The sequence below is a fragment of the Chelonia mydas genome, chromosome 8 (assembly GCF_015237465.2).
Source record: "Chelonia mydas isolate rCheMyd1 chromosome 8, rCheMyd1.pri.v2, whole genome shotgun sequence".
In the NCBI taxonomy this organism is placed as follows: domain Eukaryota; kingdom Metazoa; phylum Chordata; order Testudines; family Cheloniidae; genus Chelonia; species Chelonia mydas.
In genome coordinates, this window is record NC_057854.1 from 780905 (window position 1) to 799260 (window position 18356).

The window sequence follows — 18356 nt, forward strand, 5'->3', positions numbered from 1 at the left end:
AAATACCCTGCAATGCCGGCTACAAAAGTGCCATGTGGACGCCTGTTCTCACTTTTAGGTGATGCTAAATAAGAAGCAGGAAGTACTATGTCCCGCAAATGTAAACAAACTTGTTTGTCTTAGCGATTGGCTGAACAAGAAATAGGACTGAGTGGACTTGTTGGCTCTGAAGTTTTGCATTGTTTTGCTTGAGTGCAGTTATTTTTGGTCCATAAGTCTACTTTGTAAGTTGCACTTTCATGATAAAGAGATTGCACTACAGGACTTATATGAAGTGAATTGATAAATGCTGTTTCTTTTGTTTATCGTTTTTACAGTGCAAATATTTGTAATAAAAATAATAATATAAAGTGAGCACTGTACGCTTTGTATTCTGGGTTGTAATTGAAATCAATACATTTGAAAAATGTAGAAAAACATCCAAAATATTTAATAAATTTCAGTTTGTATTCTACTGTTTAAGAATGCAATTAAAACTGCGATTAATTGCGATTATTTTTTTTAGTTAATCGCATGAGTTAACTGCGATTAATCGACAGCCCTATTTAAAACCTATTTTTTGTAGTTAATAAACTTACGTTGTTTTGTCTAAGACCAGCGTGTGTGTGGAAATCATAACTTGGGGCACCAAGCTGTGTATATTCCTCTCCACATTGAGGGAGGGGGTGAATTTCATGAGCTTATGCTGTACAGATCTCTGTGCAGTGCAAGATGGTATAATTTTGGGTTTGCCCTCTAGAGGGGGTTGTGCACTTTGAGTGCTGGGCAGTTCGTTAGCTGAGTCTTCCCATGCAGAGCTGATCTCAGCATCCGTGTGAATCTGCAGCCACCAGCAGCCCCCAGTCAGCCCCTCCCCGGTGCCTCCTGCCCACCAGCAGGCCCCACGGATCAGCACCTCGCCCTCCCTCCCCACGCCGCCTGCCCACCGCAAACAGCTGTTTCGCGGCATGCAGGGAGGCTGGGAGGGAGTGGGGAGAAGCGGGGATGTGGTGCGCTTGGGGGAGGGGACAGGGTTGGGGCGGGGAGGGGGCAGGGTTGGGGCGGGAGTGGGGGCAGGGCCTGGGGTAGAGCCGGGGGTCAAGCACCCACCAGCAATTTGAACAGTTGGCACCTTTGCTGGGGGATCAGGTGGGCTCAGTGGTACCCCAGTGCCAGGTGGCACCATGCAGCCCCTAGACTCGCCTCCAACACCGCACCAGCAAGCATGCAGCGCCCTGCCCCCATCCACGCAGCCCCTAGAATCGCCTCCAACAACGCATCAGCAAGCATGCAGCGCCCTGCCCCACGCAGGCCCTAGACCCATCTCTCCATGCCATGCTCCCCCCACGCCGTTCCCCCATGCATGCAGGGCAGGGCGTTCACAAACACCCTGACCCCCAAAGAACACAGCCCCTCATCCCCTGCCCATGCATGGCGGGGGGCAGAATCTTCCCACACCTCCCCTGAGAACCAAGTCAAGCCCAGCCCTTGCCTGTGCTCCTCAATCTGCTCCTCACGCTCCCGATAGCGCTTCTCCCGCTCCTCCTGCTCCATGCGCTCCTGCTCCATGCGCTCCTGCTCAAAGCGCAGCCGCTCCTCCAGCACCTTCTGTCGCTCCTCCTCCTTCCGCAGCTCCTCCTCCTTCTGCGGGGGCAGCCCGTCAGCCCACCAGGGTCCTACCCCACAGGGGCCCCTGCCTGCCCCGGGCCCCACAGGACACCCCCCACACACATACACCATGGAGAGGCATCCCAGGCCTCCAGCAGTACCAGCGGCTCAAGGACAATCTCCTGCTCAGCAGCCAGGGCTGGGCAGAGTCGTGGAGAAGTTTTTTGGTAGACTTGGGGCAAAACCTGACAGTGAAACCCTAATCCCTCCCCATTCCAAACCAAATGGCCCTGCAGGGATGCCGGAGAGCAAGTCCGGCCCATTCACCCTGCGGCAGCAGCTCCTGTTCCCCAGGCTGGACCCAGCTCCCCACTCCGGGCACCGCGCCCTGGTGCGTCCCCGGCTCCCCCGCTCCGGGCACTGCGCCCTGGTGCGTCCCCGGCTCCCCCGCTCTGGGCACTGCGCTCTGGCGTGTGGGGTCACAGCAACACTCAGGTTTCGCCTGGCTACCCCAGACACCACTTGGTTTGGGGGAGCTCTCAAGAGCGGGCTCGGGACACACCCCAGCCACAGATGGCGAGGGGTGCAGAGGACAGGAGGCAGCGTCTGGGCTGAGGGCAGCTCAGGCTTTGCAGAGACCTGCCGGCTGGGCCAGGCCTGGACACATGGGGTGGGGTGCCCCAGGACTGCTGCCTCTGCCCCCTGGCAGGCCCATCGGCTGCCCCTACCTTGGCCTGTTCCCAGAACTGCTCCCGGTTGAGCCGTTTCATCTCTACAGCTGCATCCGTCTTCTGATAGGTCGTGCCCTGGAACAGAAAGGGTCAGCGGGGGTGCAGCAGTGCCCCAGCATCAGTGGGTGGGGCCAGTGTCCCGGGATTGGGGGAGGGGGCACGCAGTGGTGCCCCAGCATCCGGGGGGGGCCGAGGGGGAAAGAGGGGAAGAGGGCCTGGCAGTTCCCTGGGATCAGTGGTGGGGACAGCACCTGCAGCAAGTGGGATTTTCCCACAGGGGTCAATGGCACTGCAGAGGTCATGTCCCCCCCCAGTATCGATAGGAGGTTTGGGGCTCCGGGGCTCCTTTGCTGTGACTCCCACAAGGCGCCCAGTGCTGGAACAGCCCCACCATGCTGGAGCCGGACAGCATGGGGCCAGAGGGCTCTACAGGTGCCAGATAGCACTGGACTCCCCAGTCCCACAGTTGAGAGCCCCAGATCCTGAGCAGTGGGTCTGGGAGAGGCAGCTGAGGATGGCTGGTGGGGCAGGATCTCTAACCTGCTGGGGAGAGGGATGCAGGTGGGGGACTGGGCTGGGGCTCCCCCTCCAGCCTGGTGTGATGCAGCAGGGAGGGGGGAGTGTTGCCCTGGGAATGTTGCCGGGGAGTTTCACTGGGGATGGGAGACCTGAGAGCCTGTAACCTGAGCCAGGATGGGGAGGGGGAGGTAACACCTCTGCCTGGGAAACTGGACAAAGGCTGCAGGAGGAGCTGGGGGAAGCTTGGTGAGACGCTGAAGGGGTTTTTGAGTGGGGAGTTGGCTGGGGATGAGGGGAGAGCCCCAGAGAAGGGGGTCTAAATTCTCCACCGCCCAGAAGGACCTGACTATGGGGTCCTGTTTATGCCTACAAGCTCTGGGTTGGATTGTGTTTCTGTCATCTCTAATAAACCTTCTGTTCTACCGGCTGGCTGAGAGATCACGGTGAATGTGAATCGCAGAGGAAGCGGGGATACAGGACCCTGACTCCCCCACGCTTCATAACAACTGGTGGTAGCGGTGGGATGTACTGCACCTCGTGGATGGCACTTCCTGCAGTACATGACTGGGGAGCAGTAAAATGAAAGGGGATTGATGGGGACCAGGCATGCTGAAGATTCAGAGAGGAGCAGTTTCGGGGGGCAGAGGAGCTACGCTTAACCCCTGGGAGTGTGTGACCAGCGAGGACTGTTGCAATAACGGGGTCCCCCTGGGGACTGCAGCGAGCAGTCTTGGGGGCGGAGGAGTCTGCGGCTTGACCCGGGGAGAGAGGTGGTAACCTGGAGAAGGGCTGGCACACTAGGGGTTCCTCCTGGAAGCCGTGGGGAGCTGCGAGCACACAGGCCTGCGAGTGGCCAGCACGGAGATGTACGCTAAACGCCTTACGAGCGACCTGGTGGAGCTAAGCAGGCAGAGGGGGCTGCGCACTGGGAGGCTCACCAAAGAGCAGCTGATTGCCCAGCTGGAGGAGGAGGATCGCTTGGATGACCCGATCCCTGTCCCTGAGGGAAGCCGCCCAGCAGAGGCAGCGTGGGCCCCGGTGCCTGACCCGGCTGGGAGGGGTCAGACCGCTGCTGAGGGCATCCTGAGACCCCTCCTACCTATGCCTGGGGAGGAGCCCACTGAATACCGAGGGCACCATGACCCCAGCAGCCAGCCGGGGATCCTCCCACCAGAGCTCCCCATCCCTGGAGCTGCGGCGGCTGGAATGGGAGAGGGAGATGAGACTGAGAGAGTTGGAAGATCGAGAGAAGGAGCGACAGGACCGCGAAAGGCAGCGTCAGCATGAGCTGGAGGAGCGAGCAGAACGGGAAAAGCAGCAGCAGCAGGAGCTGGCCAGGCTGAGGACCAGCAAGCCTCCGGCTGCAGTGAGTGTGGGGGGATCCAAGACTGCACCGAGCTTTGATAAGGGCTCCCTGGCCCAGTGTAAGGAAGGGGAGGACATCGATAGCTTCCTGAATGCCTTTGAGAACACCTGCGAGCTGCACAGGCTCGGCCTGCAGACAGGCTCCAGTTTCTCACCCCCATACTGGACCCCAAAGGCGTGGAGGTGCACAGCCGAATGAAAGGGGTGGAGGTAGGGGACTACGAACTATTCAAAAAGGCCCTGCTACGCGAGCTTGGGACGACTCCCAAGATGTACCGGAAAAGGTTCCGGAGGAAGCGTAAAACCCCTGAGGGCACATATCTACAATTGACCCGCCAGATGCAGGGATATGCCAGCAAGTGGGCGGATGGCGCCCAAACTAAGGAGGACCTGCTCGACCTGATCGTACTGGAGCAACTGTATGAACTGTGCCCATCTGATCTGAGGCTATGGTTGGTGGACAAAAAGCCAGAGAACCCGCAACATGCAGGGCAGCTGGCCGATGAGTCTGTGGTCGGTCAGGGGGTAGCAAAGAGGAATCCCAAACAAGCAGGCGCACCACGATGCAGAGAGAGAGTCACCATGGGACCTCCCAAAGGGGAAATATGGAGAACCCACTCCCAAAGGGAACATCCGGTGTCAGGTTGGCTGATCCGCTCGAAGGGACCAACGTGACCTGAGCTGCTATCACTGTGGCCGGAGAGGCCACTTACGGACCCAATGCCCCAAGCTCAGGGACAGACTGAGCAGACCGAACCCACCCAGGGTTAACTGGGTAGGGACCCAGTCGGACGAGGAGCAGACTGCCCAGGCAAGGTGGGCTGGCAGCTTATCAACTGCTCAGGAGGAAGAGTACCCCAGGCCAGCTCCTCTGGAGGGCTGGATGCTCTGGACTCAACGTTTTCAGTTTAGAAGGGGGTGCGGGGCTGTCCCTACGGAGCGAGTGCCTTGTCCCTCTGGAGGTGGATGAGAGGAAGGTCCAGGGATACTGGGACACGGGCGCGGAGGTGACGCTGGCCTGGCTCGAGGTGGTGGCCCCAGATCAGGTGGTGCCCAACACCTACCTGACCCTGAGCGGGGTGGGCGGGACCCCATTCAAGGTGCCTGTGGTGAGGTTGCATCTGAAATGGGCGGCTAAGGAGGGCCCCAAGGATGTGAGGGTGCACCACCATTTGTCCACTGAGGTGTTGGGGGCGCGGGGACCTAGAGGACTGGCCAAGCAACCCCCAGGGAGCCCTGGTTGTGACCCGTAGCCAGAGCCGGCAAGGGGCGCTACGCCCTGACCTCAGGGAGGGTACCTTGCCAGAGGTGCAGGACTGTAGCCCGGAGGGGAGGGAGCGCCGAGGGACCATGGCTCAGAGAGGCTGCGGCCTCAGACCAAGCTGGCAAAAGGGAACAGGTTCCCATCCCTTCCCCGACCGCTGAGTTCCAGAAAGATTCCTCCTTGTGGAAGCTAAGGGACCTGGCCGACCTCAGGGTGGTGTGACAAAGTGGGACTGTTCTTAATGTTTTCTCTGAATATTGTAGGGGTGCCTCAATTTCCCCTATGCAGTTCTTAAGTATGTAGGTGGTGGGTGTGACGATGTGACGCAGCAGGGAGTGGGGAGTGTTGACCTGGGAATGTGGCAGGGGAGTTTCACTGGGGATGGGAGACCTGAGAGCCTGTCACCTGAGCCAGGAGGGGGAGGTAACACCTCTGCCCGGGAATGTGGACAGAGGCTGCAGGAGGGAGCCTGCTGGGGGGGTTTTGGTTTCAGTTTGGTGCTGGGTGGTGGAACGCAGGGAACCCCAGGGCTGGGGTCTAAGCTCCCTGCCTCCCAGAAGGACTTGACTGAGGGGTCCTGGTTGTACCCACAAGCTCTGTTTGAGACTGTGTTCCTGTTGTCCAATAAACCTTCCATTTTACTGGCTGGCTGAGAGTCTCAGTGAATCCCAGGAAGAGGGTGCAGGGCCCGGACTCCCCCACACTCCATGACAGTGGGATAAGGGTGTATGATCATTGCAGATCCCTAGAGGGCAGGTGTGTGCAGGGGTCTGGACACAGAGAATGGCCGACACCCTGTTTCCTGGCCACTGATGGCCTGGCCCGTCCCCCCTGCAAGGTGAGAGCTAAAGGGTTGGAGAACAAAGGAATCCGGTGCCCTCCTGGCCCGGGAAAGGGACAAAGCGGGGCGGGGGGGGGGGCAGTTTCAGTTTAGGGCTGGCTGGGGGAAGCTTGGTGAGACACTGAAGGGGGTTTTGAGTGGGGAGTTGGCTGAGGAAGAGGAGGGATCCCCAAGGCTGGGGTCTAATCTCCCTGCCCTTGAGAAGGGCCTGACTAAGGGGTCCTGTTCATGCCTACAAGCTCTGGCTGGATTGTGTTCCTGTCGTCTCTAATAAACCTTCTGTTCTACCGGCTGGCTGAGAGTCACGGTGAATGTGAATCGCAGAGGAAGCAGGGGTACGGGGTCCTGACTCCCCCACACTTCGTAACACCTGGCTGGGGCAGGCAGCCTGGACGTGGGGCCTTACCACGGGCTCGGCGTTCTCATCCTCTCGCAGCCGCAGGCGGTGTAGCACAGGGCTGGAGGTGCGAGCCAGGCCGTTGGAGAGGCGCTGCCCAATGGCCCCCGGGTCCACATCCTCCACGCTGCTGGCGTTGACGATAACATCCACACCCTGCACCGGGGAGCAGCATGGGAGAGCAAGGCCGGCTGGCATGGGGGGGATCTGAGCCAACAGCTGCACTGCCCCAGCCCAGCCTCTGACCCACCCCCAGCCAGCCCCTCTCCTGGCCCTCCACTGCCACGCTCCCTGGTTCGGCTCCCCTGGGCTGGTCCGCGTCTGCCCCTGCCTGGGGACTGGAAATTCTGCTGGCCCACACTGTGTCTCCTGCAGCACTGCGGTGAGCAGAGGCCAGCATGGGGCCGGTACAAGTTTGCCAGGCCTCGCCGTGCTGGGCCAGGGAGGCTGCGTGTTTCAGTGTCACTCCTTTCTCTCCTCTCTGCGCGTTTGCCGTGGTCCGGCCCCACAGGAAAGGGACCTCCACAGGAAAGGGACCCAGCTCCCGCCTCGGTTCTGCACAGAGGACAGTTCCCAGCCTCGAAGTGTCGGACAAAGGTCTGCCCCTTTCCCGGCTCTGCAGCCAGAGGAAGGGAACGTGGGACTCTGCAAAACTAAAGCCTGGCTTGATACTCACATTTCAAAGACTCAAACTTTTCTTTTTCTGTCTCTTCAGCAAAGGGTCCCCAGGGGGAAGTTGGTGCGGGGTGTCGGGGGGGAGAGGGGGGAGGGGGAGGGCTCGCCAAGGCATTTGCCTGGCACTCAGCAGCCCCAGGGCTCTGGATACCAAACCCAGCCCTTGTTTAACCCTGTTCAATGTTGGACAGTGGCAGGGTCACATTAGCACCTGGGACTCTCTGGGCCTGTTACTGCACCCCAATTAATCCAGCAGCACACCCCCGCACCCAACACATAGAATCATAAAATATCAGGGTTGGAAGGGACCTCTGGAGGCCATCTAGTCCAACCCCCTGCCCAGAGCAGGACCAATCCCAACTAAATCATCCCAGCCAGGGCTTTGTCAGCCTGACCTTAAAAACTTCTAAGGAAGGAGATTCCACCACCTCCCTAGGTAACGCATTCCAGTGTTTCACCACCCTCCTAGTGAAAAAGTTTTTCCTAATATCCAACCTAAACCTCCCCCACTGCAACTTGAGACCATTACTCCTTGTCCTGTCATCAGCTACCACTGAGAATGGTCTAGATCCATCCTCTCTGGAACCACCTCTCAGGTAGTTGAAAGCAGCTATCAAATCCCCCCTCATTCTTCTCTTCCGTAGACTAAACAATCCCAGTTCCCTCAGCCTCTCCTCATAACTCATGTGTTCCAGTCCCCTAATCATTTTTGTTGCCCTTCGCTGGACTCTCTCCAATTTCTCCACATCCTTCTTGTCGTGTGGGGCCCAAAACTGGACACAGTACTCCAGATGAGGCCTCACCAGTGTCGAATAGAGGGAAACGATCACGTCCCTCGATCTGCTGGCAATGCCCCTACTTATACAGCCCAAAATGCCATTGGCCTTCTTGGCAACAAGGGCACACTGTTGACTCATATCCAGCTTCTCGTCCACTGTCACCCCTAGGTCCTTTTCTGCAGAACTGCTGCCGAGCCATTCGGTCCCTAGTCTGTAGCGGTGCATGGGATTCTTCCGTCCTAAGTGCAGGGCTCTGCACTTGTCCTTGTTGAACCTCATCAGATTTCTTTTGGCCCAATCCTCCAATTTGTCTAGGTCCCTCTGTATCCTATCCCTACCCTCCAGTGTATCTACCACTCCTCCCAGTTTAGTGTCATCCACAAACTGACACACACTGACCTGGAAGAACTCTGCGATCTTGGCCACGTGGCTGGCACAGGCACACTTGCGGGCATCGGCCACGTCCTCCCCAACCTGCCAGGGCACAGAGAGCAGAGTGAGACGGGGCTGCAGGGGGTGCCAGGGCAGCAGCTCGGAGTGGAAATTCGGGTAGCTGGGCAATGACAGATGGTGCTTGCTCAGCGTCTCCCCCGACGCCCTCTTCCCAGCCTGGTGCCCGCAGGCACTGGGCTTCACCTGCTGAGCTGGGCAGGTGCATGGGGCAGCTCAGAACATGGCAGGGCAGAGCGGCCGGAGTGTCCCTTTCTGACGGGCGGGCGCAGAGCTCTGTCCTGCACCTCAGGTGCCCGAGGGACGTGCCGGGCCTCTGTGGCGGCAGCATCACACCCCTGCTCAGACTTGCATGGGCCTGGATGCTAAGGGGGGTAGGGGCACGCAGCCTACCCAGGCTACACTCCTGGACTCTGGAGAGACCCCCCCACCGCAGCTCAGCTGGGTCCAGTGCAGGGAGGCAGAGGTCCACTAGGTGGCAGCACAAGAGCAGGATGGGCGCTGAGCCCAGGAGGGATCCCTGGAAAAGCTATGGGGCCAGGTGCATTAGGGCCATGCCATGGGGCCCCACCCAGCGCCACCGGGCCCCGCCCAGCCTCCAAGCCCAAGGACCCTGGAGATGGGGGGCGGGGAGAGTATTCCTGGATGTTCAGGCCACACAGGACCGTCCCCTCTGAGCTCTGGGAGGCCGGAGAGCACAGAGCCCCTGGCTCAGACAGACAGAGGGGCCCAGTCAGGATTTACGGACTCCAAGTGAGGCAGAATCCACCTCGGCCTGCAGCAAGGAAATTCCCAATTAACTCTGGTGGTCAGTTCCCCTCCCTGTTCCCCATCGGTGCCTCCAGGCTCGTCTGGCTTTTGTCCTGTCCCATTTCCAGGCACTGGCTCTCGTTCTGGCTTGGCCAGCAGGACTGAAGGGCCCCCTCCTCTTGGGAATCTCCTCCCCACGTTGGCATCCAGAGACCAGGGTCAGGGCACCTGTAGCCTCCTCTGTGTTCAGTGAATGGACCCAGTGCCGCCAGGCTGGTTTCCCAGGCCCTGGATCGCTGAACCTTCTGCCCGTGTTCAATATCCTGTTTGAAGCCCTGGCTCAGCTGGTTCCCGTCACGACCCCAAGTCCTGTTCTGAGTCGCTGCTTTCTTAGCTGCTGCCCCCAGCCAGCCATGCACCCCCACACCCTCGGGTGCCAGATGTGCCACCCTGTTTTGCACTGTATTCAGACATATGCTTGTCTAATGAGCCCAGCTGCCAAGCGACCCAGATGGCCCTAGAATTGACCAGTCCCCAGCCTTAGTCCCTCCCAGAACTGATGTGTCATTTGCAAACTTTATGAGAAATGACTTGATATTTTCTTCCAGCTCACTGATCACGTTGACTAGCATTAGGCCAGGAACAGGCCCGAACTGGGCAAGGATCCCCCTACCTATAGAGAGCTATCAGATAGCGTATAGGAACAGGCATCCAACCCCCACAGAACAGCACGACCAGCCCCCCCACCTCAATGACTCAGGCGAGTTGCAACCCACACCGGACCCTGAGCCTCATCATCCCGAACGTGGTTCTCTGCAAACAGGCTCAAAGGAGGTGTCCCTCCCCGCAGGCCTGCACCAGTCCTCCGCGGGCCCTACTCACCCAGTTGACCAGGACGTATTTGGGCAGCGCTGCCTGGGGCTCCCTGACGCTGCAGAAGCCGTACATCACCTTCTGGTTCTCAAAGTGGCCAGAGAGCTCCTGCAAACCGCCTCCTGGCCGGGCAGGGAGGAAGCACAGTCAGTCAGTCAGTCTATCCCCCCCACACACACACAAGGGATGGGGCAGAGAGGGACCACGGACAGTCTGTCCACCCCGCCCCCCCAGGTGTCAAGTTCTTTGTGGGGGAGGGGTGTTTAGGCGCCCTCAACCCCCTAAAACTGCAGCCCTGCATTGGCAGGAGGGAGGGAACCCCCAAGGCCGTTGGCAGGGACATGGGCAGCAGAGCGAGGTGGGGGGCTGGGGTCCCCTTACCTCCCGACGCAGCCAGCTTCAGGTCGTCAGACTCATCCTCGTAGGTGTACAAAGCCCTGGGGGAGGAGAGCGTGTGAGGGACAGCGAGGCTCCAGCCATGGCCCCTGCACCGGACATGGGGCGGGCACAGCCGCAGCACTCCACTAGAGCCCGCTCACGGGGGGCCTGCACCCCTTACCACACACAGCACACCTGCCAGCCCCCCCTGCAGCTGAGGGAACCCCCCACCTCATAGCAAAGGGGAAAGACGAGGCCAGAAGCTGGCACACCCTGTCCTCCAGCAGCTGTGGAGACCTCAGCCCTGGGGAGGAGATTCCCACGGGAGAGCCAGGATGGGGGCAGGGAGCTGTGCCCCCCCACACTGGGCACTCCAGGCCACGCTGCACGACCCCTCCCCCAGCCAGCCGCGTGGCCTCACGCTGACCCTGTGGGCGCCAGCGGGGGGGGGGCCGCCAGCAGAGCCCGGCTCCCAGCAAGTCTCTGCCGCTGGCACAAGCCTTTCGCCTGCCCCTGAGCAGAGCAAGTCTCAGCAGCCTGCCCAGCTACCTGGGCACCTGTCCCAGGGCCAGCCGGGGGCGGGAGGCACCAGAGGCCCGGGGAGAAGCCTCCCTGTGGCAACTCCCAGCAAGACGGGGGGCGGAATCCAAGTGCCAGCCACGTGGGGGTCTGGGGCCCCATTGCTCTGTGAGCAGGGAGTGGGGGGTGAGCCACCCCCTGCCCTGGGCTTCAGGCACTGTAGGGCTGAGGCAGGGAAGGGGATGGCCAACAGGGCTGGGGGTCCCGGCCCCCAGGCCAACGCACCTAGCAGGTCCTTTTCACCCCCCCACCAGGCAGCGTGGTGGCTGGTCACCTATGAGCTGGGGGCATGGGGGCAGCGGGCGACTGGAGGGGGAAGGGACCAGGATTCACCTGGCTGGGACCAGTCAGCGACTGTTCACCCACAGGGAACGCTGGGACTCGGGCAGCAGCGCCTCCCGCAGGACAAAGCAAGAGCTGCTCACGTTCCCAGGCTGCGTGAGCCCCTGGCAGGGAGCGGAAGGCAATTAAAGCAGGAGCAGCAAATCAATGAGCCTTCAGGGTGTGATGGGGGCTCCATGGAGACGGTTTCTTGGATACCGGCCCCTCTCCGGACTGTGCTTGGGAAGGCCCCCTCCCCCCACCCACTGCCCCACATGAAGCCCTGCTGTCTGTATCCCCTGCACCCCATGGCGGCCCCTCCTCAAAGGCGGGGGTGGGCAGCCGGCAGAGACGGTCCAGGGCTGGTGGGCGAAGACAGGGAAATTTCAGCTTATCTAGGCAACCAGCATCCTCTGTCTCCATGGCAACCACCCAGCTCTCCAGCTGGGATGGCGCTCACAAGATGAGGAGATGATTAGTGGGGGAAGTGGAGGAGGCAGGGGGCGCACTGGTGTCTGGCAGGCGCCCGAGCGGGGGCACTAGCTGCTGTACTTTGCCCCACGGACCCCTCCCCTCAAACACATCTTGCTCCCCACTGCAGACTGGCCCCCCGGCTCCCGAGCGCGCCGCCCCGGCCCCCGGGCTGCGCACCTTTCCCCATCCCCCACCAGGCCGCTCGCTGAGGGACACTCTGTGGAGCCAGGGCCATTTGCTGAATCACCACATTCCCCATCTGCTGAGCTGGGATCCCCGCACCCAGCTCCTCATCCACCTGGCTGAGCTTCTGGGGTCTGGGGGGGATGGGGAGGGGAAGGGCCACGTGGGCCCAGGGCAGCTCCGTGGCCGCCTGGACTCATCCCGGGAGGGGCAGTCACGTTAGCCCCGGAGGCCCAGAGCAGGGGATGGGGAATCGCAAGCCCTGGCCTCAGCCCCGGGGCCCCCCAAGGCAGGGCTAACAAACCCCGTTCATCCCTCACACCCCTGGAGGTTGCAGAGACTCTGACTGTCGGCTCTGCAGGTCCCCGACCATCAGCACTGGGGGCCCCCCAGCCCGTGGCCCAGCAAGGGCCATGCCAGCAGGAGACCCAGGAGCCCCTAGCCCAGGGGAGGGCAAACTATGGCCTGCAGGCCAGATCTGACCTACCAGGGCTTTCAATCCAGCCCGCAGGATTGCCAGTCCCATGTCGCAGCGGGGCTAAAGCAGGCTCCCTGCTTGCCCTGGCCCCGCACCGCTCCCGGAAACGGTCGGCACCACATCCCTGCAGCTCCTGGGGTGGGGGACAGAGGGCTCCGTGCGCCGCCCTTGCCTGCAGGCACCACCCCCTGTAGCTTCCATTGGCCGGGAATGGGGAACTGCGGCCAATGAGAGCTTTGGGGGTGGTACCCACAGGTGAGGGCAGCGCGCAGCAGAGCCGCCTGCCCCCTCCCACCCCCAGGAGCCACTGCCGGACATGCTGGCCATTCCGGGAGTGGCATGGGGCCAGGGAAGGCAGGGAGCCTGCCTTAGCCCAACTGCGCACGACTGCCCCCCAGAGCCCACACCCGAACCCCTGCCCCGAGCCCCCTTCCGCACCCCAACCCCCCATGCATGGCCCTGCATACAATTTCTCAACCCAGATGTGGCCCTCAGGTCAAAAAGTTTGTCCACCCCTGGTCTAGCCCCTCAAGCAGGATGCTGTTACCAGGCCTAGTAACCACCAAGCTCCAAGCCCAGGGACGCGATGACCCCCCAACCTTCCACCCTGGCCCTCATGTTGCCTGTGGCTCTTGTGGGCATTCACCCCTTTCACCAGGCAGAGTCCAAACCCAGCCGTGGGCGCAGACCACTCCCCCATTCCCACAGGACCTGTCCGTACCAAGCACCGGGTGGGGGGACAGGAGCAGCTGCACCACTGGGGACCAACACCCCCCAAGCAGCCCGCCCCCCAGTCCCTGAACCGGTACAGAGCTGGCAGTACTGGGAGCCACCCCCCTCCCCGAGACACAGATAATGGCATAAAGGAGATCAACGTTAATCTCAAAATCCAAATCTCCCAGATTGGCAGCTCAGGACATTGGCTCCTCCCCGGCCCAGGCTGCCCCCCGACCCTGAGCCGGATGGTCCTGAACTCTGCTCCAGCCCAGCTGCAGGGATGGGGGGGATGTGCGGGGACCCTCAAAATCCCAGCCCACCGCACCAGGACACTCGCCTGCCTGGCAGTGGGGAGCTCACGGGGTTCCTGCGCCCCTGATGAGCACCACGAGCCGCGACCAAATCCCTGCTCCAGCCCCCAGCTCCAATGTAACCAAAGAGCGGGGACAGTCCCCGTCTGCACAGACGCCCCCACACGCACACTGGGCGCTGCCCCCCACACTGGGCGCTGCCCCCCATGCACAGCCCCAGTGCCCTGCCTGTCCCACAGAAGGGCACTGCCCCCTGCCCAGAGCCCGGTGCCAGGCAACACCACACACGGGGCCACGAAACAGGAACAATCGGCTGGAGCCTCATTGCTGCACAGCCCCCCACCAGCCTGCCCCTCCCCGCAGCATGCTCAGCTCTGGGGCATCCGAGACCCTCCCCCAGCTGCACAGGGCAGATGGAGATACCCACAGGTTTGAGCCACAGGAGACTCGAGGGCTGGGCCGGGCACCGCGTGGATTCAGCCAGCGCGAGTGGCACTGCCAAAGGGGGAGGGGCAGGCTGGGGGGCAACACCAGCGGAGTGGGAGCAGTGCTGTTGGGAGGCCATGGGCACGCGACAAGCATGGGGGTCACTGCGGGCAGGGAGCCTGGGCGGGGCTGAGGGATACTGGGTAATTTCCTTCCCCCCAACCCTTGCATGGCCAGGTCAGTGCCCAGGCTGCCCGAGCCCCCTTTCCACACAGGGTGGCATGGATCTTCCCAGTGGCACAGCACCAAAGCCACCGGGAGCCCTGCTTCCTGCACCGGGCACGGCTCAGGGGGGAGCGTGCCTGGGGGGACAGCATGCCCAGGGGCCTGGCCCAGACCAGCCTGGTGCAATCAGAAACCAGCCTGACCTTCCATTAACTCTCACAATGGGCAGCTAATTTTAGCAGCTTCAGCTCCCTGTGTGCCTGGCCCTGGGCCAGCGGTGCAATGCTGGTGTGAGCGAGCCGCACGGGCACCTCTGCAGCCTGGCAGTGGCGGGGGAGTCTGTCCCAGAGCCCAGGGCTGATGGGACGAGGTGACAGGAAGCAGGCCAAGGAGGAAGAGACATGAAGGGCAATGTTAGATATGGGCAGAGCACAAAGGCCCAGAATGCGCCTGCCCCATCGCCCTCCCACATGCCGCGTGCTCTGCATCCCAGCTCCGGCAACAGAAAGTTCCACAGGCCACCGCTACCCCATGTGCCCACATGGGCCGTAGGACCCCCTCCAGCTTCCTCGCCAAGCCAGGCCTTCGCCCCATGGGCACCATCTTCCACGACACGGAGACCTAAGTTCCCTCTAAGCTGCACGGCCGCGCAGCTGCCCATTAAGCCCCACACAGGGGCTCAGAGCTGTGGCAGGGAGAGGATGCCCCAACACGGACCTGTCCCGGACTTGCCGCAGCCAGCCGGGGAGAGGAGCCCCTCCCTTGGCCCCGCCGGAGCTGCCATGGCTGGGGAGAGGCACCTCTCCCCGTTGCAGCCCTGGGGCAGCCTGTACCCCAAACACCTTATCCTTGGCCCCACCCCAGAGCCCAAAACCCCCCACCCCAACCCTCTGCCTCAGCCCTGAGCCCACATCCCAAGCCCCTCATCCCCGGCCCCACCCCGGAGCCCTCACCCCCCGCACCTCAACCCTCTATCCCAGCCCTGAGCCCCTCCTGTACCCAAAGCCCCTCAGCCCCACCCCAGAGCCCGCACCCCCAGCCAGAGCTCGCATCCCCCCACACCACAACCCTCTTTCCCAACCCAGAGCCCCTCCCGCACCGTGAAGCCCTCAGCCCCACCCCCACCACATGAATGTTATGTGCACCAGTACGAAGGTGATGTGCCACACATCACAAAATTCATTCCGCACATGGACATAAATAACGAGAAGGGACCCTGGCAGAGACCCCCAGTGCCGCTGCCTTGCTCAGAGCTCTGGGCTCAGCCGCAGACAAGCTAGCCAGTCACTGCACAGCCAGGCCGGGGGGGGGGGGGGGGGGGGGGATCATCCTCATGAGACCCTCCCTCAAGTGTCCCTTTGTCAGCCCCTCAAGTGCCTCTTGCACCCCAGCAGCCGAGCCAGCGCCCCCCAGTGCCCTGGGAGCAGCACCGCGCCCTGCCCCACCAGCCCTCACACCACATGGGCCGGGGACAGCACACTGCACATCCCAGGCTTGGGGCCCAGCAGCCAGCGAGGGGGGAAGCACAAAGCACGGGCCCGGGACACGCCCGCGCAGAGTGTGAATGGGGCATGGGGCAGCCCTGTTCCGACCCCTGCACCCCATGGCCTGGAGGGGGAGAAGCCCCGTCCCCCCCAGCCCCAGCCTGCGCACATGTGTTTCCAATGCAGGCCCAGCAAGTCACTGCACGGAAAACAGCACCGAATTCCTTTCCTATGGAGTAATGGGCCCAGCCGCCTCCACCAGGCAGGGAGGGGGAGGGGCCGCTCTGACCCCGGACCCTCCGGGACGCTCAGGGGAGGGGAAGCCCCAGACTAAACATCCCCTTCCCTGTGCTGAGCAGCCCTGGGATGGGAGCCCTGTCTGGGCAACAAGGCCGTGCTTAGGAGCGCTAGCTCCCTCCATGGCCCCATCCAGCCCCAGCCCCAGCTCCCTGCTCTGATGATGGCCCTCACTCCCGACCCGCAGCCCCTGCTGTCCGAGCCGAACCCTGAGCACGGAGCCTGATGCCCATGCCCTGAGAACAAGCTCCTGCACAGTCTCTCTCCCAGAGGATGGTGGAGCGGCCCCTCTGCACCACCTCACCCTGTCCCCAGCCTCCTCCCCTTGCACCCAGCTTCTCCAGCAGAGAGCCCAGCCCCTCAGTTAGATCTTTATAAAGGAACAATTCAGGCCCAGTGGCTGGGGCTGCTGCCCCTCCCAAGAAGCTGCCAGGTTCCCAGGGCTGCCAGCCCCAGAACCACCACAAGCCCAGCAGCAACCTAGAGGGAGGGGGCAGAGAGCCCAAAGGAGGGAGCAAGTCCTGCCCCCTGCCCAGCTGCGCCTGAAGCCGTCCTCTGGTCCCCAGGCCGGCTGCACTCACCCCAGCCATGGGAGAGCTTTCTGCCAGCTCTGCTGCAGGAACCATGTGAGCCAGGTCTCTGGCCTGTGCTCCCCAGGAGGCCGGACAAGGGCCTTGTCCCCGACCCGGCTCATCCGGGTGGGTGGGGAGGAGGTGACCAGAGCACACTGTTGCCAGGGCTGTTGTTATGCAGCATGCAGCCCGTGCCCCAGCTGCTGCATGGCTGGCTGGGGGACTGGCTGCATAAGGAGCCCATTGTTCAGCCCCCAGGCCGGCCCTGCTGCATGCGCAGTGTTTCCCAGGGGACTGTCTCGGGTGGGCAGACTGGGCCCTGGCACCCCAGCTCTCAGGAGCGCTCCCCGCCCTGCCCCTGCTCGTTCCCCATGGTGCTGCCCTACTGCCCCCCACGGCCAGACGGGCCCACGTGGGGGTGGGGGCTGCTCAGGTCAGCCTGAGCCACAGGGGAGGCGGCCTGGAAGGGGACTCCCGGCCAGAGAGCACGGGCGGAGTCTGTCAGAAGCCAGCCCAACACTGCCAGTGTCTCCTGGCCCCTGGTCAGTTGACCAGAGATGTGCCGCCCCCTCGGGTCGCCCCCCGTTGAGGAGCGGTGACTTGGCCAGAAGGGCCATGCTGGATGGGCCCTGGCCATGACCTCTCGGAGACAGGGTCCCGCTGGCTGCTGGGGGAGAAGCCAATGCCACTGTCCGCCGGATTAGACAGGTGCCGTGTGCCCACCCCGCCCCCAAGGGCCAGCAGAAACATGACTGCGCCTCCCGTGACCTGGGCCAGCAGGGGTGACCCGTCTGCAGCCTCAGGCGGCTGCTGGGGCTGGAGCAGGCGGGACCTGGCTTCCTTTTCAGCCTGGTCTGCCAGGGGGCAGCACCGGGGTCTTCTGCTGCCTGGCACATGCCCCCTCCGCCCTCACCCAGCCTGTCTCGGGTAGGACACCCCTGCCCAGGGTGCCCACGCGGCTCCACCCGCCCCTGGAGATTTGCGCTTTCCACTTGGGCAATTGCTCAGCAGCCCCATGTGACATCAATGGCCGCTGGGCCAATCAAATGCCACTGGGCCAATTTGCATCCTGCAATCTGACTGGCTGCAAGCTGGGCCTCACCCCACAGTGGCACCAGGCCCCATGTTTGGGGCGCATTGGGCAGCAGCCCCAGAGCCAGCCGGGACGTGCCAGGCCCTTCGGCCTGGGAGCCTCGCGCTCCAGGGGCCCAGACAGCATCTCACCAGCAACAAGCCACCTGCCCCATGCCAGAGCACCCCCGACCCCAGCCCCAACTCTGGAGGGGGACGCTGCCCCCAGGCTCAAAGAGCTCCCGGTCTGAGCACCCCACCCCAGCCCGCGTCTCTGGCTGAGCTGGCCATCCCCAAGTGCTGGTGGACGCCCGGCCCCTAGGTCGCTGCTCCCCTCACCGCCAGACCCGGTGCCTTGGCTCTAGCCACCTTTCCATGCAGCAGCCCCTGGGCCAGGTTCCCTCAGCACGCCCAGGAACAAAGTCTCCCCTTGGCCAGGGCCTCCAATGCAGCCTCCGCCCACCACATGCTCAGAGCTACCTCCAGAGCCACAGGGGCTCCAGCCTGCCCGAAGTGGGGAGTCCTCCTCAGCCCCCGGGGGTCAACTCCATCCCCAGCGCCTCAAGACCCTCCTCCCTGCACACCCCATGGAGTTTCCCCACTTCGCCC

At 62.4% G+C, this 18356-nt stretch overlaps 1 protein-coding gene across 3 annotated transcripts in view; it reads right to left on the minus strand.

The window, feature by feature from the left end:
• Nucleotides 1–18356, minus strand: part of DBN1 (drebrin 1) — a 32259-nt gene that overhangs the window by 11329 nt on the left and 2574 nt on the right. For all 3 annotated transcript variants that reach the window (XM_037907336.2, XM_037907335.2, XM_037907337.2), the window contains exons 2-7: nt 10613–10668; nt 10241–10353; nt 8558–8632; nt 6714–6860; nt 2316–2393; nt 1472–1623 (exon numbers count right to left, since the gene is read on the minus strand). In XM_037907336.2, coding sequence (XP_037763264.1) covers nt 1472–1623; nt 2316–2393; nt 6714–6860; nt 8558–8632; nt 10241–10353; nt 10613–10668 — 621 coding nt within the window. The remainder of the gene's footprint in view (nt 1–1471; nt 1624–2315; nt 2394–6713; nt 6861–8557; nt 8633–10240; nt 10354–10612; nt 10669–18356) is intronic.